The sequence below is a fragment of the Netta rufina genome, assembly GCF_964035555.1.
Source record: "Netta rufina genome assembly, chromosome: 18".
Taxonomy (NCBI): domain Eukaryota; kingdom Metazoa; phylum Chordata; class Aves; order Anseriformes; family Anatidae; genus Netta; species Netta rufina.
In genome coordinates this window covers 9,928,662-9,942,245 of record NC_140142.1, presented here as the reverse complement: position 1 = coordinate 9,942,245, position 13,584 = coordinate 9,928,662, and the positions used below count along the sequence as shown (strand labels likewise).

The 13,584-nt window shown below is 50.1% G+C and overlaps 2 protein-coding genes across 2 annotated transcripts in view; one reads left to right on the top strand and one right to left on the bottom strand.

The window, feature by feature from the left end:
- The window catches only part of LOC311216442 (antigen WC1.1-like), a gene marked incomplete at both ends in the record, with an annotated part of 34,953 nt that extends 25,382 nt beyond the window's left edge, over positions 1-9,571 (top strand). The window contains one exon of the mRNA XM_084297977.1: positions 9,453-9,571. Within this exon, the coding sequence (XP_084154103.1) occupies positions 9,453-9,571 (119 nt within the window). The remainder of the gene's footprint in view (positions 1-9,452) is intronic.
- Positions 9,572-10,463: 892 nt separating this feature from the next.
- Positions 10,464-11,411, bottom strand: LOC311216441 (olfactory receptor 14A16-like; the record flags this gene model as incomplete). Its single annotated transcript, XM_084297976.1, has 1 exon — positions 10,464-11,411. The coding sequence occupies one exon, from the start codon at positions 11,409-11,411 to the stop codon at positions 10,464-10,466; it is 948 nt and encodes a 315-aa protein (XP_084154102.1).
- Positions 11,412-13,584: the final 2,173 nt, after the last annotated feature.

Here is a 13,584-nt window from a genome sequence, read left to right as displayed (position 1 = left end):
TTGTTCTCCAGGCCCCTCACCAGCTTCATCGCCTTTCTCTGGACCCGCTTGAGCACCTCGATGTCCTTCTTGTAGCGAGGGGCCCAAAACTGAACACAGTACTTGAGGTGTGGCCTCACCAGAGCCGAGTACAGGGGGACAATCACTTCCCTAGACCTGATAGCCACACTGCTTCTTATGTAAGCCTGTTATGTAAGCCTGTTATGCTCTTGGGCTTTTTGGCCATCTGAGCACACTGCTGGCTCATATTCAGCCGACTATCAACCAATACTCACAGGTCCTTCTGTGCCTGGCAGCTCTCCAACCACTCATCTCCCAGCCTGTAGCTCTGCTTGGGGTTATTGTGCCCCAGGTGCAGGACCCGGCACTTGGCCTTGTTAAACTTCATGCAGTTGACCACAGCCCATCGGTGCAGCCTATCCAGATCCTCCTGCAGAGCCTTCCTGCACTCAAGCAGATCGACACAGGCACCTAACTTGGTGTCGTCTGCAAACTTACTGAAAGTGCACTCAATGCCCTCGTCCAGATCATCGATGAAGATATTAAAGAGGACTGGCCCCAGCACCGAGCCCTGGGGGACGCCACTAGTGACTGGCCTCCAACTGGACTTGGCTCCATTCACCACGACTCTTTGGGCCCGGCTATCCAGCCAGTTTCTAACCCAACGAAGTGTGCGCCAGTCCAAGCCAAGAGCAGCCAGTTTCTTGAGGAGAATGCTGTGGGACACGGTGTCAAAAGCCTTGCTGAAGTCAAGGTAGACCACATCCACAGCCTTTCCCTCGTCCACCCACTTTGTCATAGAAAGAGATCAGGTTCGTCAAGCAGGATCTGCCTTTCATAAACCCATGCTGACTGGGCCTGATCGCCTGCTTGCCCTGCAAGTGCTGCATGATGACTCTCAAGAGAATCTGCTCCATGAGCTTCCCTGGCACTGAGGTCACACTGACAGGCCTGTAGTTTCCCGGGTCTGCCCTCCGGCCCTTCTGGTAGCCAGGATTGCTGATAAATGATGGATAGGGGCTTGGCCAGCTCCTCTGCCAGTTCTCTCAGTACCCTTGGGTGGATCCCATCCGGCCCCATCGACTTCTGCACATCCAAGTGCCGTAGCAGGTCACCAACCAGTTCTTCGTGGATAGTGAGGGCCACATCCTGCTCCCCATCCCCTTCCACCAGCTCAGGGTACTCGGTATCCAGAGAACAACCGGTATTGCCACTAAAGACTGAGGCAAAGAAGGCATTGAGCACCTCAGCCTTTTCCTCATCTCTTGTCACTAAGTTTCCCCCCGCATCCAGTAAAGGATGGAGATTCTCCTTAGTCCTCCTTTTTGTGTTGATGTATTTATAAAAACATTTTTTGTTATCTTTAACAGCAGTAGCCAGATTGAACTCCAGACGAGCTTTGGCTTTCCTAATTTTGTCCCTGCACAGCCTCGCTACATCCTTATAGTCCTCCCTAGTGGCCTGCCCACTTTTCCAAAGATTATAAACCCTCTTTTTTCTCCTAAACTCAAGCCACAATTCTCTGTTGAGCCAGGCTGGTCTTCTTCCCCGCCAGCTCGTCTTTGGGCACGTGGGAACAGACCGTTCCTGCGCCATTAAGATTTCCCTCTTGAAGAGAGCCCAGCCTTCCTGGACCCCTCTGCCCTTCAGAACCGCCTCCCAAGGGACTCCACCAACTAGTGTCCTGAGCAGCTCAATGTCAGCCCTCCGAAAGTCCAATACAGCAGTTTTACTGGTCCCCTTCCTGGCCTCACCAAGAATAGTGAACTCCACCATTTCGTGGTCACTCTGCCCAAGACAGCTCCCGACAATCACATCCTCCACCAGTCCTTCTCTGTTTGTGAAGAGAAGGTCTAGCGGGGCACCACCCCTGGTAGGTTCACTAACCAGCTGCGTCAGGAAGCTACCTTCCATGCTCTCCAGAAACCTCCTAGACTGCTTTCTCAGGGCTGTGTTGTGCTTCCAGGATATGTCAGGGAAGTTGAAGTCCCCCACGAGTACAAGCGCTGAAGATTTCGCAACTTCTGTCAGCTGCCTGTAGAACTCCTCATGTGTCTCTAAATGAATGGTTATGGGCTCTTCAGAAAAGACAGACAGAACAGAAGGGGTGGTGGTGTGGCTCTCTATATTAGGGAGTGTTTTGATGTTGCAGAACTTCAATCTCGGAATGATATTGTTGAGTCCCTATGGGTCAGGGACAGAGGGAAGGCCAACGAGGCAGGCATCCTGGTGGGGATATCTTATTGACCGCCAAATCAGGATGAGGAGACAGATGAGGCATTCTACAAGCAGACTTCGAGCTGTTCAGGACACTGGTTGGCAGAGTCCCTTGGGTGGCAGGTCTGAAGGGCAGAGGAGTCCAGAAAGGCAGAGCACTCTTCAAGAAGGAAATCTTCAAGGCTCAGGAGCAGACTGTCCATCCCCACGTGCCCAAAGTCCAGCCAGTATGGAAGAACAGAGAGCTGAACAGAGAGTTGTGGCTAGAGCTTAGGAAGAAAAAAAGGGCTTATGACCTTTGGAAAAGAGGGCAGGCCACTCAGGAGGACTATAAGGACCTTGTGAGGATCTCCAGGGACAAAATTAGAAAGGCCAAAGCTCATCTGGAGCTCACTCTGGCTACTGCTGTTAAAGATAACAGAAAATGTTTTTATAAATACATCAACACAAAAAGGAGGACTAAGGAGAATCTCCATCCTTTACTGGATGTGGGGGGAAACTTAGTGACAAGAGATGAGGAAAAGGCTGAGGTGCTTAATGCCTTTTTTGCCTGAGACTTTAGCGGCAAGACCAGTTGTTCTCCAGGTACCCATTCCCCTGATCTGGTGGAAGGGGATGGGGAGCAGAATGTGGCCTTCATAATCCATGAAGACATGGTTGGAGACCCGCTACAGCACTTAGATGTACACAAGTCAATGGGGTCAGATGGGATCCACATGAGGATGCTCAGAGAACTGGTGGAAGAGCTGACCAAGACACTTTCTATCATTTATCAACAGTCCTGGCTACCCGGGAAGGTCCCTGTCAACTGGTGGCTAGCAAATGTGACACACATCTACAATGAGGGTTGGAGGGTGGACCCAGGAAACGATGGACCTGTTAGTTTGACTTCAGTACCAGGGAAGCTCATGGAACAGGTTATCTTGAGTGTCATCATGCAGCACTTGGAAGGCTCTGCAGGAGTAGATGGATAGGCTGGACGCATGGGCTAAGGCCAACTGTATGATGTTCAACAAGGCCATGTGCCGGGTCTTGCACCTGGGGAGCAATAACCCCAAGCAGAGCTACAGGCTGGGAGATGAGTGGTTAGAAAGCTGCCTGGCAGAGAAGGACCTGGGAGTATTGGTGGATAGTCGGCTGAATATGAGCCATCAGTGTGCTCAGGTGGCCAAGAAGGCCAACGGCATCCTGGCTTGTACTCAGCTCTGTTGAGGCCGCACCTCGAGTACTGTGTTCAGTTTTGGGCCCTCGCTACAAGAAGGACATCGAGGTGCTCGAAGGAGTCCAGAGAAGGTTGACGAAGCTGGTGAGGGGTCTGGAGAACAAGTCCTACGAGGAGCTACTGAGGGAGCTGGGCTTGTTCAGCCTGGAGAAGAGGAGGCTCAGGGGCAACCATATCTCCCTCTATAGGTACTTTAAAGGAGGCTGTGGCAAGGTGAGCATTGGTCTATTCTCCCATGTGCCCTTTTATAGGACAAGGGGGAATAGACTGAAGTTGTGCCAGAGGTTTAGGTTGGATATTGGCAAAAACTTCTTTACGGGGAAGGCAGGAGGAGCCTGGCCAGGAGAGGTGTGAGATCTGGGGGAGGAAAGAAGAGCTTGGATAGCAGAAGCTAACAATTTTGGAGAGGTAAGTATATTCACGTAAAGTCGAATCCACCTTAAAGCTGACTTAAAATAGTAATGTGAGGCCTTTACCCTATTTGAACCTCTTACATTAATATTTAAATCTAAATGCCACTCTACACCCTTACAGGAATCCACTGCTCTAATTTTTGACCACAATATCCCCTGAAGCCAAAATTAGTCCATAACCCCTTTCCTCTCTTGCTCACCCTCATCCCTGCCCTTAACACTAGCATTAAATGCTCTATATAACCCTAGCCTTCTTGCAGACCTAAATAAAACCTTCAAACAAAGAGCTTGCCCATACCCTAACCACAGACCTGACACCCCAAGCAGAACACCAAACCGTCCCACTAAACATCTGCTTAATCTCTCACCCAGAAAGGTTTACCACAGTCCCTAATGCCATTCATGAACAACTAACTTCCAAAGCCTGTCTTCCTGTGCATTAACCTTCTCACCTTTAACCCTTTTCCTAACCCTTAACTTTAGGTTATTGTTTCCTTGTGGCAGGGCAGGAACCATGAGATTGCTGTGCAGTCACATTGCATTCAAAATGAATGTGAGGGGCCATGGATTTGATCAGCTTGTAGGCCAGAAGGAGGAGATGGGTGGGAATGCTCTGATGAGCTCAGTTCTGCCTCTGGATCTCCTGAACCAGCAGGAGGAATTGGCCTGTGCCAGTGACTGTGAAGTCACTTCTGTCTCTGCAGTTGATAGGGCAGCAATAAGAACATGTCACAGAAAGGGGCTCTGAGGTCACTTCCGTCTGAAGTAGCTGACAGGTCACACTTATACCTGGGATCTGTACTTTTCAGCCGACATCTGCCAATGGTCCTGGTAGGTCAGCAGAAGGCACCTGGTTGGCATATTACTGTGGGATCCACTCTGCCCACATACCCAGGAGGACCCAGAGAGAAAGAAGGCCTGAATGTGGGTTGTCCTGTCCCTTCTGTTTGAGTACACAACTGGACAGCAGCAGGCACAAGGCTTGGGTGTGTCTAAACAAGAAGCTGCAAGGCCAGCAGCAGGCCCATGGCTTGGAAGATGCTCGTGAGGTGACTTCTGTCTGGTTGGCTGACAGGCCACAAGAAGGCCAATGGGTTGGGAAGCCTACTTTAGGAGTGGTTTCCACCCTGATGGAACTTTCTTTATTAGTAGGAAAGAGCAGGAGAGAAAAACCTGCCAGAAAATGCACCTTGGAAGGTTGGCATTGGCCATGAAGAAGACAAAATGTCCCTCAAAGAGTTGTGCTGTGGGGCTAGAGGTCACCCAAAGAGTGTCTTTGATCAGACACTTTGATCAGTTTTGTGTTTCAAGGAACAGCTGGTGAGGATTAATGAGACATTGGTGAAACCACGGAAATGCTAGGATGAGAGCAAGGTGGTTAACAGAGATGGGTGTCAGCAGACTTGAAGGAAATAGGGCAAAGTGTGGGGCAGCATAGGAAAGTCTGGAGAGGACAAAGAGGTGGGCACTGGCAAGAAGAGAAGGCCCCAGCAGCCTGACCACACTGCCCACCACACCCCACAAACCCCCAGAAAGAGCCCAGAGCCAGACACGGGAGTGCAGGAAATTCCCTTCTAGTGGCTGGAGTCAGGACCTGGCCCTTTTACTTCAGCACAACAAACCCAGACTTTTCTCAGCACAGTGCTTTGCCTATCTGTAATCATGGTCTCCAATTATCTGTCCTAACAAGTCCCTGAGGAGAATCTCTTGGTAACAGCCTTCAGTGGGGCCCATTAATACTCCAAGTCACTTCAACTTTTCCTTCTGACTTTATGTTCTCAAGTAGTTGCATCATTCTCCTCTCAGTACCTGATGTTCACAGACTGAGCACCAAAATCCACCATGGAACTCATTAAAAGGCAGAAACACCTAAGGAACCATATGTCTTCCATAGTTTTATTCGAGTCTTCAAGACTTTGACAACTAATTGGGGAGCTTTCATGCTGTAGTTGAGGAGGAAGATTTCAAAAAGCACTTAATACAAATCGTTTATCATTTGAAAGGGTGAATTTTGTTGCATTTCAGTATTGAGCATCTTTATTCAATTGATATTAACCCAGGGCTTCTCCTATGCAGACACCCATAGGAAGGAAAATCAGACTCTCGAGGCCTGACAGTGCATGGGCAACCTTGCTCCTCACCACCCCAACCCTGACACTTCTTTCATTGGCCACCTGGTGTTTGCATCACTTTTCCTTACACCACACTTCTGCACTGAAGTCTGCAGCTGGCTGTTACAGCCCCTTTGCACCAGCTCCCACCTGCTTTCCTTAGAGACCTGTCTACACACAAAAGGGTTTTTCCTTATTTTAAAACAAACAACAAGAAAACATGCAGCAATTTTCCAAACAGCAAAGCAAGCACCTCATCTTATATGTCTCCAGTCAGATTTATAGGTATTCAGATTAGTATGATTCCATATGATCTTAATTCAATGATAAATGATGAAGAGCTTGCTACAGAAACCATTAGGCAGACTGCTAATCGATGGGCAACCTTGAACTCAGTGAAGCTCAAAGCAGCAACTGGGTCAGTGAGAGCGGTCTGAATGATCAAAGAGTAACGGGAGGACAAAGCAGGAGAACCATGGGAAGTGCATAGGTCCAGACAGGCATCTGGAAAGGGGACATTCAACAGGGATTGTTTATTCGAGATGGGTGGAAGTACCTGGAAGATGAGGGTGTACACCATGATGGAGAAAGCGATGACAATGCAAGTACAGGTGAACATCAGTATTTCTTCTCCTATGATGAATATAGATCCTGAAAATTCACCTGAAGGATGTAGATCCTTTGGGGCCAGCCATGGCTCTGGAAATGGAGGTCCATGAAGATGTAGGACTCCTGGTCTCTTGCCTGGGAGATCCCCAGCACAGAGTGCCTGTGTCCCACAGGTACAGCCCCAGTCCCCAGGCCAGCACAAGAGACCTGGCCCAGGCACAGTGCAGCTCCAGATTCCCCTCCAGGATACCATTTGCCATCAGTCCCAGCACATCTGGGACACTCCCAGGCCAGTGAAAGGCCAGCTGCTATTTGCTAGGCTATGTGCAAGCAAGAGGACATCTCACAGTCTTTCAGTGATCTCTAGGGGACTCTGATCCATGGTGAAGCCCAGAAAAGTAACAGGCCTGTCCAGGGAAAGTGTCCTGGGTTGTATTTCTGACACTATCTTTGGAAGACGAGTGCAGAGATGTGGCAGAGATGCCACTGTGGGGACATCAGGACTGTCACCAAAGTACACGAGATCTGAGGGCTAAGAGAAATGCAAAGGAACAAGAGAACAAAGTGGAAGCCAAAAGAGAGCAGCAGGGAAACAGCCATTTCCTGCTGCTGGCCATGGCCATGGCTCCAGGGAAGCAGCAGCCCCAACCTGCAGGCAGCAGAGAGGCAGAGCCCAGTGGGCAGTGAGGGGCAGCCCCAAAGGCAACTGGGGCTGCTCCTCCATGTGGCAGCTGGGCTCTCGGTCTGAGCTCTTCGTGCATGCTGGGGCTGCTCCCCCAGGTGCAGAAGAGATGGGAGGAGATGGGACATGAGACCAGTAAAATTCTGCTCTCTTCTTTATTGGCATTATCTGCACAAGAAGCCCAGTTCTATAAGTACATTAGAGGATTGGGTCAAAACTTAAAAAACCAACCAAACCAACAAAAAAAAAAACAAACATAGCAGACACTAAGAATAAAAGTAAGTCAAATTCACCAGCTTTAGACTGTATTAATAAATAAATAAAAATTAAAGAAAATTGTCCTAACAGTTAATTTCAGAAAACGTCAGTGTCCTGAAACGATTGTAGGCACATGATTAATGTAGAAGAAGAATGTCTGCAAAGACTTGCTTGAAGCATGTATTCAAAGAGTTTCCTCACTTCACCCTTGAGCTCCTGGTTCCTTATGAAGTAGATAAGGGAGGTCACTGCTGGAGGCACCACTGAGTACTGAACCACCAGCAAAAGATTCAGGGATGAGTATAGAACTGCCACCAGCAAGTCCGTGGATGGGGTGGAGAATGAAGGGAACTTCAGGTAGGCAAAGGAGCCAGTGCTCACAAACAGGGGGACCAGAGCCAGGTGAAGGAGGCACGTGGAAATGGACAGTGGCAGTGTCCACCCTGTTGGTCCTCCCAGTGCCTCCTAGGAGGCCAGCACATCCCAGACCCTCCCCAGCTCTCCACACCTGCCTCTAGTGTCCCCAGCTAAGCCCAGCCCAGCCCAGCCTGGCCCAGCAGAGCAGCCTAGGCTGGGATGGCAACAAAGCAGCAAATGGAGAAGTGGGGGGTCAGTGCAGTGTCCCTGCTGCTGCCATCTGCAGGAGATACCCCCATACACTACTCACCAGGGAAGCCTGCAACCACCCAGGCCAGCCTTATTCCCCAGAACAGCACCACACTGCTGCCCCTGGGGCTCCTCAGGCACCACCATTGCACACACACAGAGCCCTGCTCTGCTCCCAGGACACCCCATGTCCCACACAGTCTTGTCCCAGGCCAGCACATCTGGGCTGGCCTGAGCAGCCATTCCTGCAGCCCCTGCCCATGCTGCCCACATTCCCTGAGCTGGTGGTGCTGCTCTGCAGAGTGAGGGGACTGTGGTGCGCGGGGCTGTGGGGCACTCTGCAGGGCCGTGCTGGTCAGGCTGGGAAGGCAGAGCCAGCTGGTGGGGGGCACTGGTACTGACTGCCTCCCACACAAGTGGTTCTTTGACCATGGAGGGTGCGTACAGATAGCTGGCCTCCTTCAGAGTCAGAGACTCACGGAATAGCCAAGATGGAAGAGACCCACAAGGATCATTGCATCCAACTTATTTCCAATGTCATTAGATGTTTTGGGGTGATTCACTGTATTCAGTCTACAAAATGTCAATTGAGGTATGACAATGCAGCAGACTGCTTTCCCTGTACTTGCTGTGTTCCCTGCAGTTGCAGAGCTCTCCTTTGCCTGTTCCCACCCAGATTTAGCACTATATCTATACTTCAAAAAGTTATCTTTACTTTGCAGTATCCGTGGGAGTAGCTTTGGGAGAATATCTGAGCCTTCAGGCACTGCCCTCAACAGATCCTTTTATGCTGCAGATGCTGGTACGGAGCCAGCTGTATTAGAGAAGTGCCCCTGGCCTGTCCCTGCCTGTGGACACAGGACTGCCCCAGAGCAGCACGGTGAGCAAGAGACAAGAGCAATGAGTCCTCGCAGCAACACAAGGGCTCTGTAGGAGAGTACTAGGTGAAAGGGAGAGCAACTTGGGAAAGACGAAGCTCTGGGGCTCCTTGGCAGTGCTGCTGTACCAGGACACTTCTTCCCTCCACCCCTGCACACAGCCAAGTGCCCCTGCAGCTTCACTGCAGGTCTCTGAGGGAAGATCTCGGGCAAGCATATCACTGCAGGGTCAGTTTTTTTATTTAAATACACAGAGAGCCTGCCTCCTTGTTTACACCAAGTCCGGGAGTCACATGGGACATGTAGATACTTAAATGAAAGAATATGAACAAAGATATTTTTTTGTGGACAATAATTTCACAAGCAATATAAAGAAAAATATATCCTCAAACAAAATAAAAAACAAACAAACCTGCATCTGGGCCTTTAATGTGTTACATTATGAATGATATGCAGAAAAAGAACTAGACAGTGGGTTCGAGTGCATCCTCTGCAAGTTTGCAGGTGACACTAAACTCAGTGGTGCAGTTGATGCAATAGAAGGAAGGGATGCCATCCAACGGGACCTGGACTAGCTTGTGAAGTGGGTCCATGAGAAACTGAAGATGTTCAGCAAGTCCAAGTGCAAGGCGTTACACCTGTCTCAGGGCAAACGCAGACATGAGGACAGACTGGAAGAAGAACGCATTGAGAGCAGCCCTGCAGAGAAGATTCTTGTTCTCGTGGACATGAACTGTTCAACATGAGACATCAGTGCGAGCTTGCATCCCAGAAGGCCAACTGCATCCCGGGATTCATCAAAGGATGAGTGGGTAGAAGGTCGAGGGAGGTGATTGTTCCCCTCTACTCTGCTATTGTGAGGCCCCACTTGGAGTACTGAATCCAGGTTTGGCGCCCCAGCACAAGAAGGATGTTGATCTGTTAAAACAGGTCCAGAGGAGGGCCACAAAGATGATCAAGGAGCTGGAGCACCCCTCCTATGAAGGAAGGCTGAGAGAGTTGGGTTGGTTTAGCCTGCAGAAGAGAAGGCTTTAGGGTGAATTCATTGCCTACAAACCACCTGTCTGAGCTGGAGCAAAAGCCCAGTGCAGGGAACGGTGGTTACGAGGGGCTGTCTGTGATGATTGCATCTTCTCAGTAATTAAAGGGGGCATAATAAAAGATGGAGAACAACTCTTTGCTCAATCAAATAATGACAGGACAAGGGGGAATGGTTTTAAACTAAAAGAGCAGAGATTTTGATTAGAGGTTAGAAGGAAATTCTTCACTCAGAGGGTGGTGAGGCTCTGTAAGAGGTTGCCCACAGAACTTCTGGATGCCCCATCCTTGGAGGTCTACAAGGCCTGGGTGGATGGGGCCCTGGCAAACTTGATCTAGTGGGTGGCATACTTGCCCAGGGTGGGGGGGTTGGAACTAGATGATCTTTGAGGTCTCTTCTAAACCAGGCAGTTCTATGTTTCTATGATTCTAAGACAGGCAGTTTATTGCTTCTGAAAAACACTCATTCATCACTTTCCACACCGCATCTTTCAGCTCCTGGTTCCTCATGCTGTAGATGAGGGGGTTCACTGTTGGACTCACCACCGAATACAGAACTGCCAGCAAAAGATTCAGGGAGGAGGAGGACATGGAGGGGGGCTTCAGGTAGGCAAATATGGCAGTGCTGGTGAAAAGGGAGACAACGGCCAGGTGAGGGAGGCATGTGGAAAAAGCTTTATGTCGGCCCTGCTGTGAGGGGATCCTCAGCACAACCCTGAAGATCTGCACATAGGACAGCAAAAGGAAAACAAAACACACAAATAATAAAGAGGCACTAACCACAATAAGCCTAGCCTCTTTGATACAGGCATCAGTGCAGGAGAGCTTGAGGATCTGGGGAATTTCACAGAAGAACTGGTCCAGGGCATTGCCTTGGCAGAGGGGAAGGGAAAAGGTATTGGCAGTGTGCAGCACAGCATAGAGAAAAGTACTGCCCCAGGCAGCTGCTGCCATGTTGACACAAGCTCTGCTGTCCATTATTGTCCTGTAGTGCAGGGGTTTGCAGATGGCAATGTAGCGGTCATAAGCCATGATGGTGAGAAGAGAAAACTCTGCTGTGACAAATGTGACAAACATAAAGACCTGGGTAGCACAACTGAAGAAGGAAATGGCCCTGGTGTCCCACAGGGAATTGGCCATAGCTTTGGGAACAGTGGTGGAGATGGACCCCAGGTCAATGAGGGCGAGGTTGAGGAGGAAGAAGTACATGGGGGTGTGGAGGTGGTGGTCGCAGGCTATGGCTGTGAGGATGAGGTCGTTGCCCAGGAGGGCAGCCAGGTAGATGCCCAGGAAGAGCCCAAAGTGCAGGAGCTGCAGCTCGTGTGTGTCTGCAAATGGCAGGAGGAGGAACTCTGTGGAGAAGCTGCTGTTGGACATTTGCTGCTTCTGGGCATAGCAGCCTATTTATGGAGGAATTTAAAGAGGCAAGTTAGATAGTGTTTTCTGAGCAAAACCTAAGCCATATCTCATTGAAACATCCTCAACAAGACACACTGCCTTTTCCAGGGAAGAATACATGCTTCTGCCTGGAGCCTTTGATTTGGTTGCCTAAGAATGCCTAAGAGATCAGGTTAGTCAACTTTGCTCTCTGGAAGGGTCAGTACTGCCCTGTAGGTACATGATAAAGACCACCAGGGACTGGTGGTGGTCTCTGAGACAGGTACCTGCCCCAGGCAGCAGGCTCTGGGAAGCAGAAAGACTCCCCCCTACTCTTCTGGGTGGCCTCCTTCCTCCCACAGCTTCTCCCCGCAGTGTCCTGGGCAGATCCCCAGGCAGGCTGAGTGCTGAGCCTGGCAGGCAGCAGAGGCCCTGCCCCGGCACACAGCCCCTGGGGCACAGCAGGGACCCTGCTCTGCACCACAGCCCTGGACACCCCATCTAAACGCCCGGCTGCACAACTTGCAGCTGGCCCCACAAGAAGGAAACCTCATGTTTTACCCCTCTGACACCTTTGGAAGGTAATCCCTGCTCTGGAATTTGTCATTTTCCTCTTATCCAAAAAAACTCCTCCTGAGTCCTGAGTCCTCCTGAAAGCTTCCATAGCCTGTGGGATTTGCCAGCAAATCTGGAGATGGCACCAGGAACAACAGCTGCATTGCCCTGTAGCCAGAGACTTACCCTGTTCAGGGCTGTGAGGATTTCTCCCACAGTGAGCTCTCAGCATCCCCCCTCCACACTGCCTTTAACATCTCCCTCCCTTCTCTCACTGCCCTTGTCCCCTGCAGGCAGTGTCCCCAGCCCTGCTGTGCTGTGCAGAGGAGCTGCTCCTGGGCAGAGCTGTCTCTCTGCAGTGCTGCCCGCTTGCTATGAGCTCCCCTTGGGCCCAGGAGCCCGGCCCAGCTCAGCAGCACAGGGAGCTCTTGACAAGTCCGTGGGCCTCCAGGGAAATCAACTTTGAATCACACTCAAGCAGTCTTTTGGGATACAATCACTTCTCTGAAGTTTTGATCGGGATTTATTTCCAGTGCTGTCTTTGCTCCTAATTCCATAGAAGATGTTGGCAGGAGAATCATCTGTTCTTGTCTCATTATGTGATCAGACACCCTCAACGTGAAAGGCAGGGTGAATACCACCTCTTCCAAGCACTTGCAGATATTGCTGGGATGCTGTGGAGTGTGTGTGGGGGAAGAGATGACACGACTTTTCCACAGAAACTCAAATCTCTCTGTCTACATATGCTACAAAACCACTTGTCAGCCCACAGAGTCATAGAAACATACAATGCTTTGGGTTAAAGGGACCCCAAAGACCATCAAGTTCCAGTCCCCCCTGCCATGGGCAGGAACAAATCCTACTAGTGTTGCTCAAGGTCCCATCCATCCTGGCCCTGGACACTATCAGGGAGGGGGCATCCAACACTTCTCTCGGCAACCTGTTCCAGTCCCTCACCAACCTCCCAGTGAAGATTTTCTTCTTTAGATTTAATGTAAATGTACTGTCTTGTAGTTTAAAGGGATTGCCCCTTTCCTAGAGCTACAATCCCTGATAAAGATTCTATCCCTATCTTTCTCCTATTTTTCTCCCCCGGTTCTGTTAAGGAGAGTCAGGAAGACAGTGGCTGCGTTGTGCTTCGCTAACAGCTGTGGATAAACCACAAAACATCTGAGGACATAAACCTGACTGACAATTGATAAAGGAGGCAGTGAGGGAACCAGACATGGTCAATCACACTGACTGAAGATAGCACGGGAGAGAGAGAAAATATTTATTCTTGTGAGATTATCTGATCAGGGACTTGTTGGTCTGGAAACCAATAGAAAAGGGGGAATGCTGGTTAAAGGGTATGAGAAGAGGCTGAAGACACTTGGGTTGTCTAGTCTGGAGAAAAGAAGGCTGAGGGGTGACCTCATTGTCCTCAACATCTTCCTGAGTGGGGGAAGTGGTGAGGGAGGTGATGATCTTTTCTCCTTGGTAACTGACCACAGAAGGTATGGGAATGGCACAAAGCTACACAAGAGGACGTTCAGATGGGACATCAGGAAAAAATTTTGTACTGTGAGGGTGGTTAAATGTGGAACAGGCTCCTTAGAGACCTGGCTGATGCCCCGTG